Here is a 21,895-nt window from a genome sequence, read left to right as displayed (position 1 = left end):
AAACTCCCCTACAGTGGTCTCCGTGAATCCAAAGAACACATTGCAAGCTGGTGCTTTTCTCAAGTTCATCTGCCTCTCCCTCCTTTTCCCTCCCTCCCACCCCCCCCCTTTCCTCTCCTGCCTTTTCCTACAGACTAGAGGCAGAACTGCTTTGTGCCTGTTAAGCACTATGAGCTGTGCCCCCATCTTGCCTTTTGTAAGGAACGTCTGTGTTCCCATTTGTTTTCCATCTCAACAAACCAAACAATACTTCTCTCTGGGAGTCCTTCACTTAAGCATATTAATTGCTTTTTCTTCACCTGATGCCCCCAGTGAGCCCTTTGAAGGGGAGGGAAAAGCTGGTTCCCTTCCTTCCCTTAATTTAGTGAGGTCCTAAGGACTGGCCTCTTCTGCTTGGCTTTGAACTTCTGATCACCAAGCTCCTACCTGTCAGTTAACTGGCACCTGAGCAGCTGCAAGGAGCCAAGAAGTTTGAGTCATGCCTGCCTCTTTGCAGGACACAGTGTCCTTGAGAGGCGCAAGGCCAGGCCTGTCTGTGCCTCACTTTGCTCCTGTGCCGTGCCACCTGCTTCCTCCTGCCTCCTCCTTCGGAGGAAATGGAGATGGCTCCGAGGAGGCAAATGTTCCAGAACACCCAGGAAATTAGGCTTTGCCTCTTGCCTATGACCACCAGTCATTAACTCTTCTTTGCTCGAGTAGAAAACAATATTAATTCTTACAGGAACCTCCTGGCTATTTTTGCAGTGAAGAAAATAACTATGTTCATTTGAGAGACTGTAAGTAAGGCCCTTGCATTGACTGCATGGAAACTGTGTTGCTTCCATAAGAGAAGCAGGAAACCCTTCCTAGGCGTCTACAACCTCCACGGGTGCTTTCTGGGCTGGCCCTCACTGTCAGCTCTGCTGCAGGGTCTGCTGTGCTGATTATGTTCAAATTCATTCTAGACTCAAGCTGGGACTCAACGGGAAACAGTGGCTTTCTGCAGGGCTCAAACATGTGGGCTGACTGCTTAGGAAAGGCTATGTCTGACCTCCATTGTATGAGTCAGAAGGAGGCTGCCTCTGTATCTGCTGCCTAAAGCCACATAGGTGGGCTTTTATGTTCTCAGCACACGCTGTCATTCAGGTAAATATAATAAAACATACATGTGCACAAATACACACACATACAAACATAGGTGCACATATATCCACATGTGCACATACAAGAACACACATGTGCACACACACACACACACATACATATATATGCGCACACAGCATGCACATATACATGCATACCTTCCCTGTAACAAGCACAGAAGCCTTTTTAGATGTCTTCCTTGAAGTGGGGTGGAAGCAAGCCCTAAGCCCTGGAGAAAGGAGCCAAGAACCCTGTTTTTCTTAGTTCTGGGCCTGCTGGCAGTAAGCCACCTATGGGCTCACTCACTCTTTTGTCCCCCAAAATATGAGCCATCCACACTGGTTACAAGTGGGAGATGAGGACATTGGGGAGCAGCACTTTTGGCCAGGGATGTTGGTGGGAGGAAGGAGGGGTGAGGCTTCTTGAAAATGCATTCTCCTGGAGCTGGCTGGTTCCCTAAGCCCCCCCCCCCCCACCACTGAAGTGCATAACTCAGGCTTCCCTTGCTCCTTACTGAGTCATGCTCTTTGGGGTGTGCTAGGACAAAAGGCAATCTGGCTAAAGTTTGTCAGTCTCCAGCCATGTGTGGAAACGCCACGCATGACCTCTGGGTCATGTTCTGTGGTCACTTATTCTCCTTCTGGAGGGAGCTGTTAGGAAATCGAACCCCAGGAAGGTTTGGAAAGAGCCTGGCCCTGGGACCCATGGGTGAGGTGAGTCCGTAATTAATTCTTCACCTGAAGTTACCCTGATATGCAGTATTCACACGTGGATGGCGTTTAAAAGCACACTCTGGTTTTATGTGACACTTTTCTTTGATTTTTTTTTTTTAAAGCATGGTTGTAAATTGGAGAGAATTTGTCACCTAAGGCTATTACTGATGGTGACCGGTTTGTTTAAGCCTTCAGGCGAGAACAGAAGTGACAGAGGCTGTTTGTGAGTGTGAGCCTGAGATTTGAGATTGCCAAAAAGGCTCTTTGAAGCTTATTTATAACCTTGACAGTAAGCAGAGGTTTGGGGTGGCGAACACATTCGGGTTAAGGAAGGGACGTTTTAGATTGTTCATGGCTCGGCTTGGACTTCAGTCTTCCAAAGGTAACTTCTTCCTTTGTTTTGGGTTTTCTAACCTGTGACTTAAGGCATCTGTGAGCTCATGAAATGTCTAAGAAACAAACTCTTATTCCCTTCAGGCGACCGAATTCGGAAGTGTAGGACGGAGACAAAAAACAGGCTTTTCAGGGGCCGGTGTGGAGGGTTCACCTGGTCATGCGCTCATTAGATGAAAACAGCCTAAATCCACATGAAATTATACGTACACTGGGGAAAGCAGTGTTCTCCATGGGCCGTGAACAAAGCCGTTTCTCCAGTCAGACTGCTTCCACTCTCTGACTACTTCAGAAACCCACTGTGCTCTTTCTTTCTGTTGGGACAGGTGGCAGATTGTCAAATGTTTGGTTGAGAATTTGCCTTACTTCCACCTAAGCTGACTTCTCCACTGACAAAGAAAAATGACAGGCGGGGAACTTAGAAAGAACTATATAATCACCGAAAAATCAGTAGCACACGGGCTCCGGCACACGACATAGGAGAACACACTGGTTCTCTAGACCCCTCACACCCTCAGCCCGCTGGGCAACATCTGGTTGCTTTTCTTCTGCAGACAAGGATAAAGCACTCTCCCTTCCCTTTGCCCCATCATTAAGGAAAAACCTTTTTTTCCCACATGTAAACAACACTTGTAAATTCCCCCAGATAAGCTTGGCCGACTTGAATGGCTTAAGGAAGGTTATTTTTGTTTTTAAAGAATCACGTTTTCATTACCTTTGGAAGTCAAGTTTCTCAGAAGCATCTCCAGCATGCTGCGTGCCCCCACAGTGACAGACACTTCAGCTTCTTACCTGCCGAGTGCCCAGTGCAGGCTCCTGGGTGGGTGGGAAATTAAGACCAGGCAAGGAAGTGATCCAGGGTGCCTTGCAAAGGTAGGTGCTGAGGGTTCTTCAAAGTGAAGAACCAGTCTTACTGTTCACTGTCAGTCAAAAACAAGTTCGTACAAGTTTCTGAGAGGAATTACCTGAGGGAAATGAACAGAGAAAGGAGGAGATTGGAAGAGACTGAGAGGGGAAGGAAGCACAGAGAAGGAGGGGTGAGGGAGGGAGGGAGAGGGGGGAGAGAAAGAGAGAGAGAAGGAGAGAAGAGGGAGAGAGGGAGAGAAGAGGGAGAGAGGGGGAAGAGGGAGAGAGGGGGAAGAAGGATAGAGGAAGAGAGGGAGAGAGGGAGAGAGGGAGAGAGGGAGAGAGGGAGAGAGGGAGAGAGGGAGAGAGGGAGAGAGGAAGAGAGGAGAGAGGAGAGAGGAAGAGAGGGAGAGAGAAGAAGGGAGCAGAAAAGAGGGAGGGGAGAGGGGGAGAGAGAGGGAGAGAGGGAGAGAGGGAGAGAGGGAGAGAGGGAGAGAGGGAGAGAGGGAGAGAGGGAGGGAAAGGAATCCAGGAGGAAGGAGCCCATGATGTCAGCATGTCTAAGGTTTTAAGGAAATCTACAGACCGGCACAGGGCGGCTTGGAATGGCAAGGACTCCCCAGTTCTCCGGGCACCTGTGTATAAAAGAAACTGAAGTTCTTACTAAGGAACTCCGGTTCATTTCTGAAGAAACTTTGTCCCCTCTTATCAAAGTCCGTTTTTTAAAGGTCCCTTTGCTTAAGTAAACTATAAACAAACAGATTATCTTTCTTAAGGAACCGCCTGAACCTCCTGTTCCCCTCCCTCCCTCTTCCCTCTCCCCACCCCAAATGAATACTAATCTGAATCCACAGCTCCCAGGGAAAGTGGGGACCAGCAAGCTCAGCCCTACCCTCTCTGGGTCAGACTCTACCCAGGGAGAAAGACACTGGGAGGAGGGAGCTGCTGCTTGCAGTTCTGCCCTCTGTGGCCACAGTGATGGGTTTTGTTTGTTTTGCTTTTGCTTTGTTTTGTTTTTTGTTTGGTTTGGTTTGGTTTGGTTGGACAGGCTTTGTTTTCCTTCCAGTAGCCGGGAAGATAGAGGTTAAATAAAGTTGGGTTCTTTTAGATGGGATGATGGGAATTGGGCTGGAATTCTGGGGTAAAATTAGGGTTTTCACATTCTTGCTTTTCTGGTATCACCACCACCACCACCATCATCATCATTAAAAATTAGTCAGTCATACTGGGAGCACCCCCTAATGGGAGAGTTCTGGGGCATAGAAAGAGAGTGATTATATCTCCAGTCTGTGTCTTTCCTACACTCCCAAAGTTGAGGGAGGGATGTCCACGGCTTCTGTACCCTCCTGTCATCACATGGCTGTGTGTGTGTGTGTGTGTGTGTGTGTGTGTGTGTGTGTGTGTTTATGTGTGTATCTTGAAGCATCCTCAGAGAGGGCGGGGTTTCCCTGGGAGCTTCCTGAGTTGCAGGAGAACTAAGGCTTTGTCACTGAGAATAGGATGTCACACTACTTGTCCCCTGTGTCTAGGCAGCTGCACCTCTGCTCTTATTCAAGGCCCACCCTACCACCATTGACCAGGCTTTGGTCCACAGGTACACCTTCCCAGGTGGGTCCTTATCTTACATATCCCCAGCCCTACTCTTGCCCTCCATTTTCTTTGCTACATGTCATTACCACTCTAGGAAACTGCCCTGACTGCAGCACTTACTGTCTTTGCTCCATTTTGGAGTTCCTCATTTGCATGGTTACTGGATACATCCTTCTGGGAACAACCAACATAGCATAAGTTCTCATACACTTATCCTAGCTCCTTATAAGTTTATCCACATATTTACATTATATATATTTATATATAAAATCATTAAAAATTAGTCAGACTGGGATATAAATATAGCTATAGCTATGGATATGGATATAGATATAGATTAGATGATATTCATATAAATATAGATATAGATATATAATACAGATGTATTTGCCAATGGATTAATAAAAGACCATGTTAATTCATAGGTTATCAAAGTACAGCTTCAATTCTTTCAGTATTGGCTTCCGTTATTTAAATCTTCTTATCCAAAAATATAAAACTCCTGCAAAAATTTTATGTTTGATGCTTAGACCATAATGTCTGCATGATTAGCTGTTGCTTATAAGGAAGGGGAAAAAAAACCCAAAAAACAGAGAAGTTGATCTGCCCAAAGCCAGATCTACAAGGATGCAGATAGACATTCTCAGGACAGCTCTTTCCATATTCTTAGTCCAGGTGTGTCTGGTTGTTCTGCATGTTTCCTCTTAGTCCACTGAGAATATTCACATGCACGTGTCCAGGTTCCTTTCTACTCACATGTATGTTCCCAGGTTCCTTTCTATTCACATGCATGTGCCCATGTTCCTTTCTACTCACATGCATGTGTCCATGTTCCTTTCTACTCACATGCATGTGCCCATGTTCCTTTCTACTCACATGCATGTGTCCATGTTCCTTTCTACTCACATGCATGTGTCCATGTTCCTTTCTACTCACATGCATGTGTCCAGGTTCCTTTCTAATCACATGCATGTGTCCAGGTTTCTTTCTACTCACATGCATGTGCCCAGGGTCCTTTCTGTTCACATGCATGTACCCATGTTCCTTTCTATTCACATGCATGTGTCTAGGTTCCTTTCTATTCACATGCATGTTCCCAGGGTCCTTTCTACTCACATGCATGTTCCCAGGTTCCTTTCTACTCACATGCATGTGTCTAGGTTCCTTTCTATTCACATGCATGTGCCCAGGTTCCTTTCTACTCACATGCATGTGCCCATGTTTCTTCCTACTGGCATGCATGTGCCCATGTTCCTTTCTATTCACATGCATGTGCCCATGTTCCTTTCTATTCACATGCATGTGCCCATGTTTCTTCCTACTCACATGCATTTGCCCATGTTCCTTTCTATTCACATGCATGTGCCCAGGTTCCTCTCTACTCACATGCATGTTCCTAGGGTCCTTTTATACTCACATGCATGTGTCCAGGTTCCTCTCTACTCACATGCATGTGTCCAGGTTCCTTTCTACTCACATGCATGTTCCTAGGGTCCTTTAGACTCACATGCATGTTCCTAGGGTCCTTTATACTCACATGCATGTGTCCAGGTTCCTCTCTACTCACATGCATGTGTCCAGGTTCCTTTCTACTCACATGCATGTTCCTAGGGTCCTTTCTACTCACATGCATGTGTCCAGGTTCCTCTCTACTCACATGCATGTGTCCAGGTTCCTTTCTGTTCACATGCATGTGCCCAGGTTCCTTTCTACTCACATGCATGTGCCCATGTTCTTTTCTATTCACATGCATGTGCCCAGGTTCCTTTCTATTCACATGCATGTTCCCAGGGTCCTTTCTATTCACATGCATATGTACAGGTTCCTTTGAGCAGCATATAACATGCCCCTTACGATTTAAAACAGTTTTGTTTCTTGCAGGTTCATGTCTAGTAGAGTCAAATTTCATTTATATATGAAGAAAATAATAATAATTTATAACACAATAATAATGGCAATGAAAAAAGAAAATTAATCAAAAGTAGTATACACACATTTAAAACATTACATTCTAAGACAGTATTCTTTGTGATAGTGTTTACCTTTCTTTTCTTTGTAATTGATAGTATATAGTAATGAGATCTTCTGGTTGCAAATCTGACAGAACTCACCAAATGAGGAGACATTAAATATAATCGACTGGGGTGTTCACACAGGAAGTAAGAAAGTTCTAGACGAGCCGCTCGGTGAGATTTCAGTCACAGGAGACTTTGCTTCTATGATTTAATGGCTGAATGACCTGTCCGGGTATTTCTGGAAGTTTCTGAGGCTGAAGGGAGTAGGTAAACCTTTTAATCCTGAAAAAATTTGAGTCACTCAATCTCTCTTTATCCAATGAATAAAATCTGCTTCCTGTCCTGGGGCTAAAGGGCAGATTTTTAAGTGGCAGGATCTGAGACTGGCTGCACCAAACAACAGGCCTGGTTGTTGTCATCCATGTTGGTTAAAGTAATTGACCTGGTAATTGATCTAGCCTAAAACCCAACCAGAATGGCAGGTCAATAAGCTCTTTACCCATTCTACCATCCCTCTCTTCCCTCCCTCCCTCCCTCCCTCCCTCCCTCCCTCCCTTCCTTCCTTCCTTCCTTCCTTCCTTCCTTCCTTCCTTCCTTCCTTCCCTCCCTTCTTTTTCCCCTTCCTCCCTTCCTTCCTCCCTCCCTCCTTTCCTTTCTTCTTTTCTTTCTAGTTTCTTTCTTTTCCTCCCTCCCTCTGTCTCTCCCTCCCTCCCTCCCTTACTTTTTTCTTTCCTTTCTTCCTTCCAGTTCAGTGAAAGCAATAGGTGTGTATAATTTGCATGGAGTATAATCTAAAATCTGCATCTGTATCTGAAATTCTGATAAGACATTCAAATCTTGGACCTGGGCTTTTTCAAGAGACCCAGTTCCCAAAAGTAATTTCTAAAAAGGCAACATGGAAACCGTGGTGCTTTGAGCTTTCAGCTGAATCATAGCATGGAGAACCTGGAAGTGGGGTGAAAGTAATAACTATATATTTACCTTGAACATCTCTGTAAGTCAGGTTATATATGGGGCAGGAGTCACAAGAAATGGCTTTATCTATGGAACGCCCTGCCTAGACTGATGGCAACTACTGGCCTCTCAAAGAAGGCCACCTAAGGTTCCGGCACCTTCTCCAGCAGGAAGGCTTCCCCTCTGGAATGCGGCAAGGCAATATTAGGGCTCCTTCCTGCTCTCCTGTAACCAGATGGCACAAAATAATTGATGACACAGACGTGTGACTCAGTGGGAATTTGCCTCCGAGCTAGTCTCTGTGGGTGATTGGCAATGCAGGATCTAACACTAAAGATGCTAAAAGAATTCCGAGGACCCACTGTGGGTCACCCTGCTCCAGTGTGACTTGGCTTGTTGTTCTTGTAGTTTTGTTTTGTTTTGTTCCTTTTCTCTTCTTTTCTTTTTTATTCTTGTTTCCTCTTTCTTTCCTCCTTTCTTCCTTTCTGGTCAGGGTCTTATTGTGCCATCTTGGCCAGCCTGGGACTCACAAAGAGACCTACCTAGTTTACTGGGATTAAAGCTATCCATGACTATACCCAGTCATCCTCTCATTTTGGGGTTACTTATTTAATATCAGAAAGTATATTTGAAAATAAAAATCATTATTCTGATATTCCAGTATGTTCACACCAAGTAGAGAGTGGCCAACACATCTATAATGCTAATCCAATGGAAAAATACACACTTAAAAAGCTAGGTTCACCACCCATGGCCTCTGCTGAAGAACTGTTTACTTTCTAATCTTCCCCTGAGTTCCTGAGTGAGTCTATGTGCCTCTTGGTGACACAGTCAGTGTCAGTGAGTGCTGACCAAGCTGGGGAGTGGGGGTGGGGTGGGGGTGGGGGAGAGGGTGTCCCATTTCCTCTCACATTTATCAATTTAGACTTTATTATTTTAGCTGTTGCTAGTGCAACCTCCTATCTCCCTCAGTATGCAGCCTGTTTACCTCAATCAAGTGCATTTTCAGGCAATGGAACCATTTCCAAGCTGTTCCCACCAAAGACAAACAAAGGCACTATTGACAGTGTGAACTGGTAAATGGCAAAGCATTGCCTGCAGGGTGGAGTCACCAGGTCTGGTCCACTGCATTCACATCTACCCTCCCTTCCATACTCTAACCTGGACATCCATCCAAAGGTGTGCTTGTGTGCTGGCTTATGTTAACTCTTCTACTGAGTCTTATTGATATTTAAGAGTTCTACATCTGCATAGAGTAGATGGGTAACTCCCTAAACCAGACAGTGAGCTTCTATGGGCATGTCTCCACCAGATCGCAAGCAGAGACTATCATGTACAGTAGGCTGATTCTCCTCAGCCTAATACTGCAAGGATCACTTTTATATATTGAAATAGAGTGTTGTAGGCCCTGGGATGGTCACACCCTGTGTAACTTCAAAGACTAACTCGAGAAGACAGTTACAGGTTGTTTCACTTCTTTCCCTGTGTTTATAATTCCCCAATGGGTCCTTGATGATCACTTGCAATTGTATTGGGGTACCTCTCCTTTTGGGGTTAGTGACAGCCATCATTGGGGGCAGTAATTCTATCTACTGAGAGCCTTCAGTCATGTCGCCCAAAGACTCCACCTCTTACGTCTCCCTTGTTCTTATATGTCTTTTAAGGATACTTCCACTCCTGAACATAGACGGGGCTTCTTTACTACTTTCCCCGAGTAAGTACCTAGCTTCTGCCAGAGACTATGAGAAATTTGGGGGGTGGGAGGCATTATTTTGTCTAACTTAGCATTTAGTGGTAGAGCCATGTTGTGACCCTAAAGCACCATGATGGATTCCTTGTAGGAATCCTGATTCTTCATATGTACCCTGTCCCCTTTGTGTACACAGGCAGAAAAGCTTAGGCACCTCCAAGCACACCCTCAGAGTTTGTTATAGGCAGGGAAGGGGGAACACCTGTGCTTTTCTGGGGTTTGATGTTGGAAAATTTCCCATTGCACAACTGTCACTTCTTGCCAAATATTCCAGTTATTGTGGAAAAACTGAGCAATGAAAATTGGCGTAATGATGCCAAGTGACAGAGCTCAGCCAAGCTGTCATTAAGGTCTCCAAGAATGTGTGCTGAAGAAGGAATAGGAGTGAAAAAAGAGGGTGCTCCTGACTTCTAGACCTGCCTGCAAACCCCACTTTTCTAAATATCTTTTTTTTTTTAGCTAAATCACAGTTGGAATTAGTGCAACATTGTGTAGAAAGCAGTGTCTACATAGCACATGAAAGGCTGTGCTGAGAGGAAAGAGCTGGGCCTTGATATCTGCTCTGCTGCCAAATCCATGGTCACCTCACAGGACTCACCCCTCAAATCTATCTGAGAGAAGCACACACCAAGAGACACCCTGGAGATTACATTTTGACCATCCTTTTCCTCAACAAGCCAGCATAGAAAATTAAATCATCTAGAGAGCTACAAAGAAGCCGAGATCAGGTTTCCCAAACCGTATTCACACCGTTGATTTCCCGAGCATTTACACTCAAACAGACTCAAAACAGAGTGACTGGATTTACTTAGCGACTCCAATAAGAAAGAGAACTAGTGTTTATTTATTCTCTCTCTGTGTCTTTCTGTCTCTGTCTCTCAACTGTGTGTGTGTGTGTGTGTTCTTGCGTTCCTATGTGTACAGGTGCTTGTGTGTATGTGTGAAGGCCAGAAGTCAAGCTCAGGTATCGTTCCTCGGACCATCCACTTTGACGTTTGAGAGTCTCTCACTGATATATTGGGCTCAGGCATTCGGCTAGTATGACTGGCCAGCAAGCCCTAGGGATCCAATGGTCTCTGCCTCCAGAGTGCTGGAATTACAAGTGTGTTCTACACTGGCTGGCTTTTTACACTGATGTCGGGAGTTGAGACCCAGCCCTCATGCTTGTGTGGCAAACACTTTATCCACTGAGCCATCTCCCCAGCTTTTTTGCTGCATTCATTTTTGGTCACATACAGAAGGAGAGATACTGCCTCTTCCTGTGCCTCTTGCCCTGTCCTTCTGGCCTGATTTGTTCTTGTGGCCACTCTAACCCACAGTGGACCTGAGTGAGGACTTGTCCTTCTCCAAATGACTTTCACTCTAATCTCTGGCTGACTTCCCTTCTGAACTTTCCTGTGTGTATTTGTTAGGCAGTGGTATTTGTGACACTGTAAGGTGTTGGAGCTGGCCAGAAGCTCACATGTCTGGGTTCGAGCCTGGGAGGCATCTTGGAATCTGGAAGAAAAGAGGGAACTAGGCGGCACGAGAAAAGATGGAACCAAGACATTAGTCTGATCAAGGTTCAATTTTACTATTCGGAGACATGGGGTTATGAAGAGGGGGGAGGTGCCCATTCCCACCAAATCATCCATGGAGTCCAGTTGCAGGTGACCACGTGTTGGCTCCGGAACAGCTAGGCGGCAGGTAGTAGCAGTGGGAGTGGCAGACCTATAGGGTGACAGGCTCCACCCCTGATGCTCTCCTGGTGCTAACAGTCAAACCTGATCAGTCAGATTTCAGGCTGGGGGGAAGGGGGTTACAGTAAGGCTCTGATTTATGAATAAGCGAAGAATTCATTACACTCCCTGAAGAATGCACCCCAACTAGAGTGCTCAGATTTTCAATTTAGCCTCCTTTTAATGTCTTGGGCAAACAGGTCTTTTGAGTTCCTCAGTGGCTTATCTTCTGAGCCACCTCATGGCTATAGTGAACAGAACAGTGCTGTAGCCCTTGCCCAGGTCACTGACAAAGCTAGTCCTTCTTGACAAGAAGTTGAGCAGCCGTGGGGGGAGTGGAGGGGATCAAGGTTTTCTTTTAGCCATTGGTTCAGACCTGGGAAAAGCTAAATTTTACCTGAACTGCTTTTTGCACTAGTCAACTGAGCACAAAATTTTTTCCTCCAGGGCTCCTGCAAGATACTGATAGCAGAGAGCGAGGGAGTCACATGGCCCCATGTTGTGAGCACAGGAATCACATGACCCCATGTCATAAGCATGGGAATTATACGACCCCATGTCCTGTGTCTCCTGTTAGAACACACTGAGAAGCAGGCTTCAATAATGGCAAAAATCAAGGTTCACCTCCTGCTTTCCTTTTGCTCCTCTCTGTAGCAAGTTTTTTGTTGTGTGTGCTTGTGTGCAGGAACCGCCCACCCTGGGCACATCCCAGGTACTTGCTTCTTGACTTTGTGCACAATCCAGTCCCTTCGAGAACCGTGAGATCAAAATCTGTACCCTGTGACCCTAAACTACCTTAAAATACTTCTGAAATTTTACATCCCTTAAAGAACCAGAGTCTCCCCCAAGAACATCGAGGAGCACCGTTTTCCCTCTCCTTACTGTTTTGGGGGGAGGGTCCAGTCATTTGAGTGGCTAAATAGGTTGTATTACTCAAGTGAATAGAATTTCATTAGCTGGTTCTTAGAAAAATGAAATTTAATCAAGCTGATTTTCCTGGAGCTTCTTGTGTTGCAACAATAATTTTTAAGGTTTATTTAGGATTATTTTCTGACTTTGATCGTGTGCATGCATTCCCAGAAATCAAGTGCAAGAGTCTATCTCCTCTCGTAATTATAGAACCTGAGATAATATTTGATGGTGCTTGGAACAGCCTTTCTGTTTATTTGCTAATGGAGTCCTAATGCTGTCCAACCTTGGGTCAATCAACAGAGGCAGTGTAGTGATCTGAGCAAGTGCGGTGTGTATATAACGCTGTCTGCTTGCCTCTGTGTCCAAACTGCCATTTGAATCACAGAAACTCACATGAGCAGAGCCAGCCAGGATGGCCCACATTTAGAAGTAATAACAGTTGATCATTCAGTGGGTCCTGGAGATGGGATTTTAGGTTAAGAGGGTAGTCTGCGTCAGCAGGGCACTTTCCAGTGTTTGCTGGGTATTGAGTTTCTTCCTCAGAATTCAGGGAGCAGGGAGGGCGGAGAAGGCAGGAAGTGGAAAGTACTTCCCTCAGTTCTGAGTGCTGGATGCATGCCTGTGAGAAAACAAAGAGCTCAGGTAGAAGATGAACTGGAAACGATAAGAGTAAAGCCAACTCGTTCTTCTGAGGTGAACTTGACAAGAGGCTGTGAAGGGCATAGGAGCTCTCAGAACTGCAGGGACAGCATTGACGCCAGTGACTGACTCCAGCCAATCTTTCTATCAATGTCTCTATTGACATGTCTCTATTGACATGCACCATTTTCTTATGTGCCACTGTGACTGAATACCTGACATAACCAATCTGAAGGAGTAGGGCTCCTTGGCTCATGGTTACAGACAGGTTGATCCAAGTTTGATAGTTGAGCAGAACATTATGGCAGAGCGAGTGTGTGCCCAGAGACCTGGACAGCTCTCTGTAGGGAGAACATAAAGATACTGTGAGAGACCAAGCACAAGAAACCTCCAAGGATCCCCCCGACCCCAGGGACCTACTTTCTATAATTAGGTCACATGTAACGTTTCCAGAACCTCCCAAATGATGTACCCCTAGCTGAAGAATCATGTCTTCAAAGCATGGGTCATCCGAAAAAAAGTTCCTCTTCAAGTCATGACAGTACTCACATAGCTTTCACTTTTGAGCTTGGTTGCTCTTGAAATTATAGCTGAGGATAACTTCTGATGTGAAAAACCTCCTGTCAGAAGGTTACATCCCAGCTGGGTCTCAAGCACAAATTATTGAACTATAGAGAACAATCTTCACATGTTAACTTGTGGATTGAGGCAGATACCATCACCATGGTTCTCAGGTGTTTTAATCTGTAGTTTTGTCTTGAGCCCCACACTTCCTTACAGGACTTTTAATATACTTCCTCCAGGCCATCTGTGGACCCTTTCATACAGAGTAGGGGCCCCAACAGTAGTGACAGCCCTTATACAGATGGCCAAGAAAGCCAAGGCCGACCTGGAATAATCTGCTCCACATTGTAGAAAGATGCCTTTGGTATCGTCATTTTACACTGACAATAACCAGCAACAAGGATGGAGTTGGATTTAGAATTGGGTCTCCAGTTCCTTGCCCCTTCTTGCCTCCTTCCCCAAGACTTCTCATGGTCTCTGGCTCAGTATGCCTTTCCCTGGCCTTTCTGCTATTCCCAGAGTCTGTGATGATGGTACCTATAGCAACCTCTTGTGGGCATGGTGGTGGCTCTGTCTTTTCCTGCCAGCTATGAGCCAGTAACCACCCTTCAAAGAGCATCTCAGACCAACAATGCCCGTGTGGTCATCTGCATCAGGATGTGTCCAGTTTCCTTAGCTAGCCATCTGGACTGCATTCATCCCACAATCCAATTACTTAGAATATCTTTTATTAAGAAGGAAAAGACATCTCATTGGTAGCTCTCTGTTTTATAAAATAAATACCTTAGAAGTCACAAGCTTGGGGCTGGAGAGATGGCTCAGCAGTTAAGAATGCTTGCTAAGTAATAGTGAGGACTAGAATTTGGATACCAGTACCAAGCCTGGCATCCTGAAGGTTCCTGGAACCCAGGTCCAAAGACAATGGAGATGGGAGTGATTCTGGAGTTTGCTGCCTTTCAGACCAGCTAAGAGAAATAATAAAATGCTCATTTCAGAATCAGAAGAGACCCTGTTTGAAATGAATTGTCACAGAAGATGCCTGATGCTGTCTTCTGGCCTCTGCATGCACACAGGCATGTTTTCCCCCCTACACACACACACACACACAGAAACACATATATACATACACATATATACACATACACACATAAACACAGACATATATATACACAGACACACATAAACACATACATATATATACACACATACATGTACACACAGACACAGACATACATATAAATACACATACATATATACATACATATATATATATACACACATACATATACATACACATACATACATATACACACATACATGCATATACATACACATATACACATACATATGCATATACAAACACATACATATACATACACAAACATGTACATATACATACATACACACATACATACACATATGCACACACAAACACATACATATACACACACACACACACACTACTATTTCTAATTGTCACAAGCCTTACTACCACTGTCATCAGTCACAGGTACTCCTGTCCACAGTGCCCGGGATGAAGAGTTTTACCTGAGAAACCCTGAACTCTGCAGTGTGCAGAGCCAAGGCTGGAACCGGAGATGCTGATCTCTTTGGAGCTGCTGGATTCAGTTCTGCCTAGAAAGCACAGCTGGAGAGTTAGAGAGATTCAGGGTGTCCCATACTGCCAGGGAGGTCTACTCCTGTTCTTGTAGAGGAAACCTAAGATCAGTCCAGGTCACAGTAGACTAAGGAGAGACAGGTTGTCTATACTCAGGTCCTAAGGTCAAGTTCTGCTTGGGTGTCTATGTTCAGCCTGGAATATAGACTCTGCTACCTTGCTAGCTTTAGAGTCAATGAGGGTGAGACAGACCAGGGCCTACCTCTCTCTGGTCACTGGACAGGGATGAAGTATTGTCAAAGCATGGTTGAGATCTGCTAAAAATCAATGCTCCTGTTCACAGAAGTTCTATAAACTCAGACTGTAAGCACTCTTTCTGTGGTTCATTTTTCTCAAAGCAGAGAATAAAGACTACCTAGTTAGCAGCTGGCAGACTAGACTCTCTTGCACTACCCAAGCTCCCAGAGCAAAAGGTCTATCAGTATGACAGACAGACAGACAGACAGACTATGTTACACCAGCACCAGGTATCTTCAGCACTCCTTAAACACACCTTGAGACAACTATATAAAAGCTTGTGTTTGGTCTCTGTGGATCTTGAAGGTTCAGCCCCACCCAGAGTTGTTTAAAACCATTTAGCCCGCTAGTCTGAAGCCTTGACCTTCAAATAACCGTGTCCACCTTGGCTGGGGGAGGCTCTTACTTTCTTCAGTAAATGCTAAAGGACTGAGCATAACCTGCCCAATACATAAGCCCCAATCTCTTTAGCTAGTGACTGACCAAACAAGTAGCTGTGATTGGTCCAAAGACCCCTTCTGGGGCTGCATAGCAGGTTGCTTAAGCTCACAGAGTAGGCTGGCAGACACTCTGCCAGGCTGCCTCTTCTGGTATTGCAACAGCAGGTCTCCTTAGAGCTCTCTCTCCTTGCCTCTGTTCATCAATGCAGGCTGCTTCTGGAAGCCTAAAGAAAAACACATCAGACAAGGATGGCGACAGAGGTGGTTTGGTGATCACTGTCGACCCTAGACTTCCTGTTGTCACATGGAAACTCAGTACCACACACTAGCCCAGTGTTGGTCTGCTGTTGGGCCCTGGATGACCAGAGAAAAACTCTGTCATTTCTCTTCTTACAGCAGAGCTTACCAAGCATCTGCTGAGGGCTGAAGGAGGCCATGGCCCCACCCAGCAACAGCAGCAGCGCAGGCAGAATGTACCTGATGGAGCCTGACAGCCCCCCAACCCTGTCTAGACAATCCCTCACACCTGCCAGGATCCTGCTCTCCCGATGAGAGGGCAGGCCTACAAATGAGTGGTCCTGAACCTGGCACCCAGTTACTGAACAGCCCTCTGGCTCCCCTGGCTCCCGAGCCAGCAGGTATCCAAGTTGCAGTATGGCTCTCCCGTACTGCTGCAACAGAAGTGGTGCCCAGAGGCCTGATAGTTGCCACTGACAACAACAGTAACTGAATAGTCTGAGAGAGTCCAGGGTGGGAAAAAGGGAAGGGAGGCAGAGGGGTGACTGGTGACAGCTGGGAACTGATAAAAAAGGAGCCAGTAAGAAGAACCTACGGCCTCTGGTCACCCGAAGAGTTGCACGGAACTGTCCTCAGGCCGAGAGATGTTACATGGGGCCAGATCACACTGCTATCGTAGTCCTGTCCACATAGAGGAAAAGAACCCGTGGTCAGCTGATTGGTGAGAAAGGAGCTAGAGTCCACTCCGTTATGCTGACTTTATGTTCCACACGGTGCACTGAGCACTTAACTCTGAGGTACACTGAAGGAGGCACAGCTTGGCTTCTACACTCAAGTGCCCTGACAGAGCTGTCTAATCCGCCCCAGGCCTTTCTTTTCCTTTCTAGAATCTGCTGGTTGAGAAACCAGTTTAACCACAGAGAACTCAGGAACCCTGCACTATAGCTCTGTAGTCTAAGTAAACAAGATGCTCACAAAGACGGTTGTTTTTATTTTATTTTTGTTTGTTTGTTTGTTTGTTTTTTTATGAGGCAGAAAAGGGAAATGAAGTCTGGGATGGGTGGTCGGTTGACTGAACACTTGCTAAGCTTGCAGAAGCCATGAGTTCAATTTCCAGCACTGCAGGAAGCATGAACGGTGACCTGCCTGCCACCCCAGCACTCCAGAGGCTCAGGCAGGAGGTTTAAGGCTGGTTGGGCTATAGGCCTGGTCTGTTGGACTAAGCTGAGGAGAGAGAGGAGGAGGAGGAGGGAGAGAAGAGAGAGCTTAGGGCATTTCTTAGGTGGGTCAGGTGTTATCAAATGTAAAGACAGAGTCAAGAGGAAGAGCCACTTAGCAAGTCTCGGTCTGAGTACTAAGATACTCAGTTTTAAATCAAAGGAAAGTTGCCCATGTTCCTAACTCAGAAACACAGCACATTCCAACTCTTAGGAAATGGCTCTTTGACAGTGATGAAAGACCAAGCAGACAGTCAAAACCACGCCCCCTCCAGAACAAATGCAACCCACCACCTGTTTTAATAAAGTTTTATTGCAACACAGCCATGTCCACATATTTACAGATTATTTACCAAGACTTTCCTGGTCAATTGTCACATTTATATGGTTTTGACAAAGCACAAGCTAAGAATACTTGCAAGCCTTGTCTAGATCAGAATTAGATTGCCAACTCTTGGTTTAGTAGACTAAAGAGCATAAAATGCACTGTTCCCAACTGTGCAACTGAGTTTCTAGATGAGGAAGGCAAAGGTAGAATCCTTCTCGTTTGTTTCTTCCTGGGCATTGTTCCATTTGGTAAAGTAATTTTATTTATTTAGCATCTACCAAGCTGTAGTTAAGCATCCATTGTAGGTGGACACTCTTCTTGTGTTACGGTAACAATGATAAATAACACCAACCATGTCCAGCTGCCTTTGCTGGGAGAGTAGTGGGGAGCAGGAAGATCTGGCTGACTGCTGTAAGATCCCTGTGGGTGGAGCAGTTAACCAGCAGAGACACAGATAAAGCCTTAGAGGGGGAGCCTGGCACTGGGATTGGCTGGATGAGTGGGGAGGGATTTCAGCAAAAGGGCATGCAGAGTTACACACTCTGATTTAAGAACTTGAGTACAAGGTGGCTTTGGGAATCTTCAGTAGTTAAATGATGAATGAAGTACTCTTCTCCCTGTACTCTGTGTGTGTGTGTGTGTGTGTGTGTGTGCGAGTGCGTGCGCGTGTGCATGTGTGTGTGTGTGTGTGTGTGCATATGTGTGTGTGCATGTTTGTGTCTGTGTATACATATGTGTTTGCTTGTTCATGTGTGTAGATGTTGGTGGGTACGGATATATGTGCTTGTGTATATGCATATATATGTGTATACTTGTGCATGTGTGTGGGTATCTGTGGGTAAAAATGTGTGAGTGTGAATGCTTATGTGATATGTGTGTGTTTGTGTGTGTCTGTCTGTGTGTGTTTGTTTGTGTGTGTGTCTGTGTATGTGTGAATATATATGTGAATATGTGTGTTTGTGTGTGTGTGTGTGTGTGTGTGTGTGTGTGTGTGGACTATGCCATGATTGTGTTCCATAGTCACCTCCAACCTTACTTTTTGGGACAAGGTCTTCTGCTGAACCTGGAGTACACTGATTCAGCTGGACAGGCTGGGCAGCAAACCCAGGAATCCTCCTGTCTCTGTCCATCGATGGGATTACAGGCGCGCGTGCGCGTGTGTGTGTGTGTGTGTGTGTGTGTGTGTGTGTGTGCATCAGACATGGATCCCCAGGCTTATGTGGCAAGCCCTCTACTGACTAGGCCACCTCCCCAACCCCAAATCTTCTCATCAAGGTCTTCCCCCTCACCCCCAGCTGTCTTCCTAGCTTGTCCTGGCAAGTCCCTCCACACTTGAGAGAATCAGTGTGTGAGAGTGAAATTGTAGAATGCTTTTTCACAAATGACCCTGTGTGAACTCTGGGCTCTCAGGTGACGCCAGACTAGTGCTCATGTGGCAGAAACCAGCATGGGAGAAAGACTTGTGGGAAGAACAACTTCAAACCCATCACCATCAGACGGCCAGGCCTTTGGGTGCATTGTCTGTGTGGGTAAAAATCCAAGAGAACCTAGAGAAAACACACAGAAGTCTTTCCTGCCCTGAACACAAGGAGTACTGAGCAAAGTGGGTTAGAGGTGACTTGACCCAGAGGTAGAGGAACCACAAGCTCCTGCTGGTCCTCAACCCATTGCACATTGTCCTGCTGGGAAGAAGAAGCAAACAGCTTATTAAACAGTAACCATGGGCACCAAGCCATCCAGGGCAGCCAGAGAGCAAGTTGTGCCCCCACATCTTTGACTCTGAGGAAGTATCATCCGAGGAAGTTTGTTAAAATTCCAATATTGCGTCAACAACATCTTTTCACCCACGATCATTCACAGCATCATTTCAACACTCCACCCAAGATGTTAACAAATCTGTGGTGGCTATAAGAGGACCCGGCAAGGAGAAAGTTCATTTACACAAGACGAAAACCCCAGCAAGCTGCCCCAGACCTCCATGTCTGTCCACAGGTCCATAGTGTCCAGGAGACAACACTGTAAGTCTGTGGGCTTGTCCTGCCCACCTGTGTTTTGAGCTGCAATATGCAGATCATTTTAAAAAAATAACCTGGAACAAAAGCAAGGCCCCAAACACATGGGAAGGTGACCTGGATGGTCTGCGCTCACTCAGGGGGAAACTGCAAACCTGAAATTCACAGCAAGAAAAACATGTCTTACCAAAGTGCAAACCAGACACTTGGCACCCACTCTGTGTGACGCAGGGCTCCCTGACTGGCAGGAAAACCACAGTAAAGAGCTGATTATCCTGCAAGAGTGCATTCCACAGGCTGTCCAAGGCTATTTTTGTTTTACAATAAGGTACAATATGTTCCGTGATGTTCCCTGGCACTTAAAAAAAAGTATATCTGTATACTCATTAATTCTGGTAAGTCACAGAGAATCTGTCAGCTGTGTAAATGAACGTGTCAGGTTTGGGGTATTCATTAAATTCAATAGCAGTGATAGAACACACATGGAATGTTTTTAATAATCAGAACGCTCATGGCTGCTCCCACCTGTTGACTGTGGGTGCCATTTGTGACCGTTGTAACCAAAAGACAACTCAGGTAAACTGAGTTGTGTGGACCAAACACCAAAATATGATGTTTTTTAGCAAAAGAAATATGTTTGTTTTTAAATGAGAGGTCAGTTTTGAAAGTCATGGTTATTCAACTGTTATTTGGTTTACAGAAAAAAGACAACAAACCAATCCAAACAACAAATAAACAAACAAAAAAAGAACCAAGGCCCCTTATAGAGGGTGCCAGGAACTTAACTGGTGAAAAAAAATCAATGTTTCTGTTTTAAGTTAGAGTCTGTAAACACTCAAAGGGCTTCAGAGGAAGAAGTGCGTTTTCCGGACAGAATGAACATCAGCAGCACAGATGCACTTGGGGAACAACTTTCCACTCACCTCTGAAAGGAAAGGAACAACCCCTGGGATGCTAGCTCTGGAGCCAGACCCAGCATCTCCTCTCAGGTCTCGGAGCTGCTTCTTGCTAATGCTTAACCTGTCACCACAACCACTTTCCCTTCCCCGGACCTGCCTAGCTACTTTTTAACCATTTCAGTCCAGGAAGCTGGAGATCCAGTTGTCTGCTGTTGCTACAGAATGTCTCAACCCCAGATCTCAGCAAATTCCTCCTTGTTTGTGTCCTTTGCAGACTTCGGCAAGTTCAGAGGTCAAGAGAGGGTTAACAACCTGCAATGCCTTGGTGAAAGTCCAATGTGTGTGTCCGTATGTGTCCCCGTGTGTGTGTGTGTCCATGTGTGCCTGTGTGTGGTACATGTGTGTATGCATGCACACAGGGAGGGGACAGAGGTCAAGGATTGGAATCTTCCTCTCTTGCTTAGAGACAGGGTTTGTCACTAAACCCCAAGCTTGCTGATTCAGCTAGAATGAGTCCAGCAAGTCCCAGGAATCCTCCTGTCTCAGCCTCTCCAGCGCTGGGACTACAGGTGCACACCATAGCGTTTGGCTGTTTACACAGGTGCTAGGGGTTTGAACTCCGGTCCTCATGCTTTTATGACAGCATCTTCCTGACTGAGCCATCTCCCAGATTTTATTTTGTGGTTCTTGATGGCCTTTTCCGGAGAAAAGTAAGCGAGGGAGATGCTTTTTGTTTGTTCTATAAAGCATGCTGATACTCAGAGAAAGGCAGTAAGAAGGTCGGAAGTAACAACACATCGTGTGTGTGTGTGTGTGTGTGTGTGTGTGTGTGTGTGTGTGTGTTGTGAGTATATGTGGTGAGTGTGTATGTATATGTGTGGTGTGTGCGTGTGAGTGTGTGTGGTGTGCATGTGAGTGAGTATGTGAATGTGTGTGGTATGTATGCAAGTGTGTGTGGTGTGTGTGAGTGTGTGTGCACGTGTGGTGAGTGTATATGTGAGTGTGTGTACATGTGTGGTGAGTGTGTGTGGCGAGTTTATGAGTGTGCATTGTATGTGAGTATGAGTGTAGTGTGGTGTGTGTGTGCGTGCGCGCTCTCGAGTGTACAAACTAGAAGCTCCTTCTGGGGCTACAGTTAAAAAACGACAATGCTCATTCTACAAATTTACACCTCATAAGAAAACATACACAAGCAGGATTATTGTTCCAAGTCTTTGACATCAACTTTGCTGAGAAGATCAGGAACCCAGAGCCAAACATCTGCATCAAATGATAAATCCAAGGCGAAAATGTCCTTTTCCACTGCTGGGCAGTCGCAGCAGCAGCTGCTCTGACACAGAAGACAAGTCTCTGCTTTCACTTAGAGCTGAGCTGAGAGTCCAAGCCGACTGCCTGGCCAGAGCTGGCACCACGGGCTTCCCCTTTGTGACCCAGATTTTTATTTTCAGATAAGCCTGAAGAATGAGGCCTTCCTCTCTGTGGCTTGTTCAATGGCCTGTGAGTGTCTTGCCCTGCTCTATGGTACCTTTCTCTTAAAAACAAAAACACAACCTTATTATTTTTATTTAGTTTTTATAGAGTACCAAAAATGTGGTGTAAGTCAGCACCTCTCCTGTTGACCCAGCTTCAGT

General features: G+C 45.7%; 1 protein-coding gene and 2 long non-coding RNA genes across 26 annotated transcripts in view; 1 reads left to right on the top strand and 2 right to left on the bottom strand.

Moving 5' to 3' along the window:
• The window catches only part of Kcnj15 (potassium inwardly-rectifying channel, subfamily J, member 15), a 42,703-nt gene extending 38,866 nt beyond the window's left edge, over positions 1–3,837 (bottom strand). For 3 of the 19 annotated variants that reach the window (NM_001271691.1, NM_001271692.1, NM_001271695.1), the window contains exons 1-2: positions 3,661–3,837; positions 3,021–3,193 (exon numbers count right to left, since the gene is read on the bottom strand). Coding sequence is in view for 1 of the 19 variants with exons in the window: in XM_006522950.4 (XP_006523013.1) it covers positions 2,944–2,980 (37 nt within the window). In the remaining 18 variants the exon portion in view is untranslated. Of the gene's footprint in view, positions 1–2,438; positions 2,543–2,943; positions 3,360–3,660 lie in introns of those variants that run through there. The other 16 variants (NM_019664.5, NM_001271687.1, NM_001271693.1 and 13 more) reach the window with 13 other exon arrangements.
• The window catches only part of Gm31641 (predicted gene, 31641), a 75,166-nt gene continuing 54,963 nt past the window's right edge, over positions 1,693–21,895 (top strand). Inside the window, exon 1 of the long non-coding RNA NR_153766.1 lies at positions 1,693–1,835. This is a non-coding gene — a long non-coding RNA (predicted gene, 31641). The remainder of the gene's footprint in view (positions 1,836–21,895) is intronic.
• On the bottom strand, positions 10,938–20,459 carry Gm31754. 6 transcript variants are annotated; one of them, XR_876287.2, is made up of 4 exons: positions 16,404–16,675; positions 14,765–15,795; positions 14,000–14,181; positions 10,938–12,993 (listed from the first exon to the last, which is right to left on the bottom strand). It is a non-coding gene; the product is annotated as a predicted gene, 31754 (long non-coding RNA). The 6 variants fall into 6 exon arrangements; XR_876288.2 differs by lacking the exon at positions 14,000–14,181 and having other exon boundaries at positions 10,938–11,166; positions 12,407–12,993; XR_876290.2 differs by lacking the exon at positions 14,000–14,181 and having other exon boundaries at positions 10,938–12,632; positions 12,868–12,993.

The sequence above is a fragment of the Mus musculus genome, chromosome 16, assembly GCF_000001635.26.
Source record: "Mus musculus strain C57BL/6J chromosome 16, GRCm38.p6 C57BL/6J".
Taxonomy (NCBI): domain Eukaryota; kingdom Metazoa; phylum Chordata; class Mammalia; order Rodentia; family Muridae; genus Mus; species Mus musculus.
Note: the sequence above shows the minus strand (reverse complement) of the source record. Positions and strands in the feature narration are given on the sequence as shown.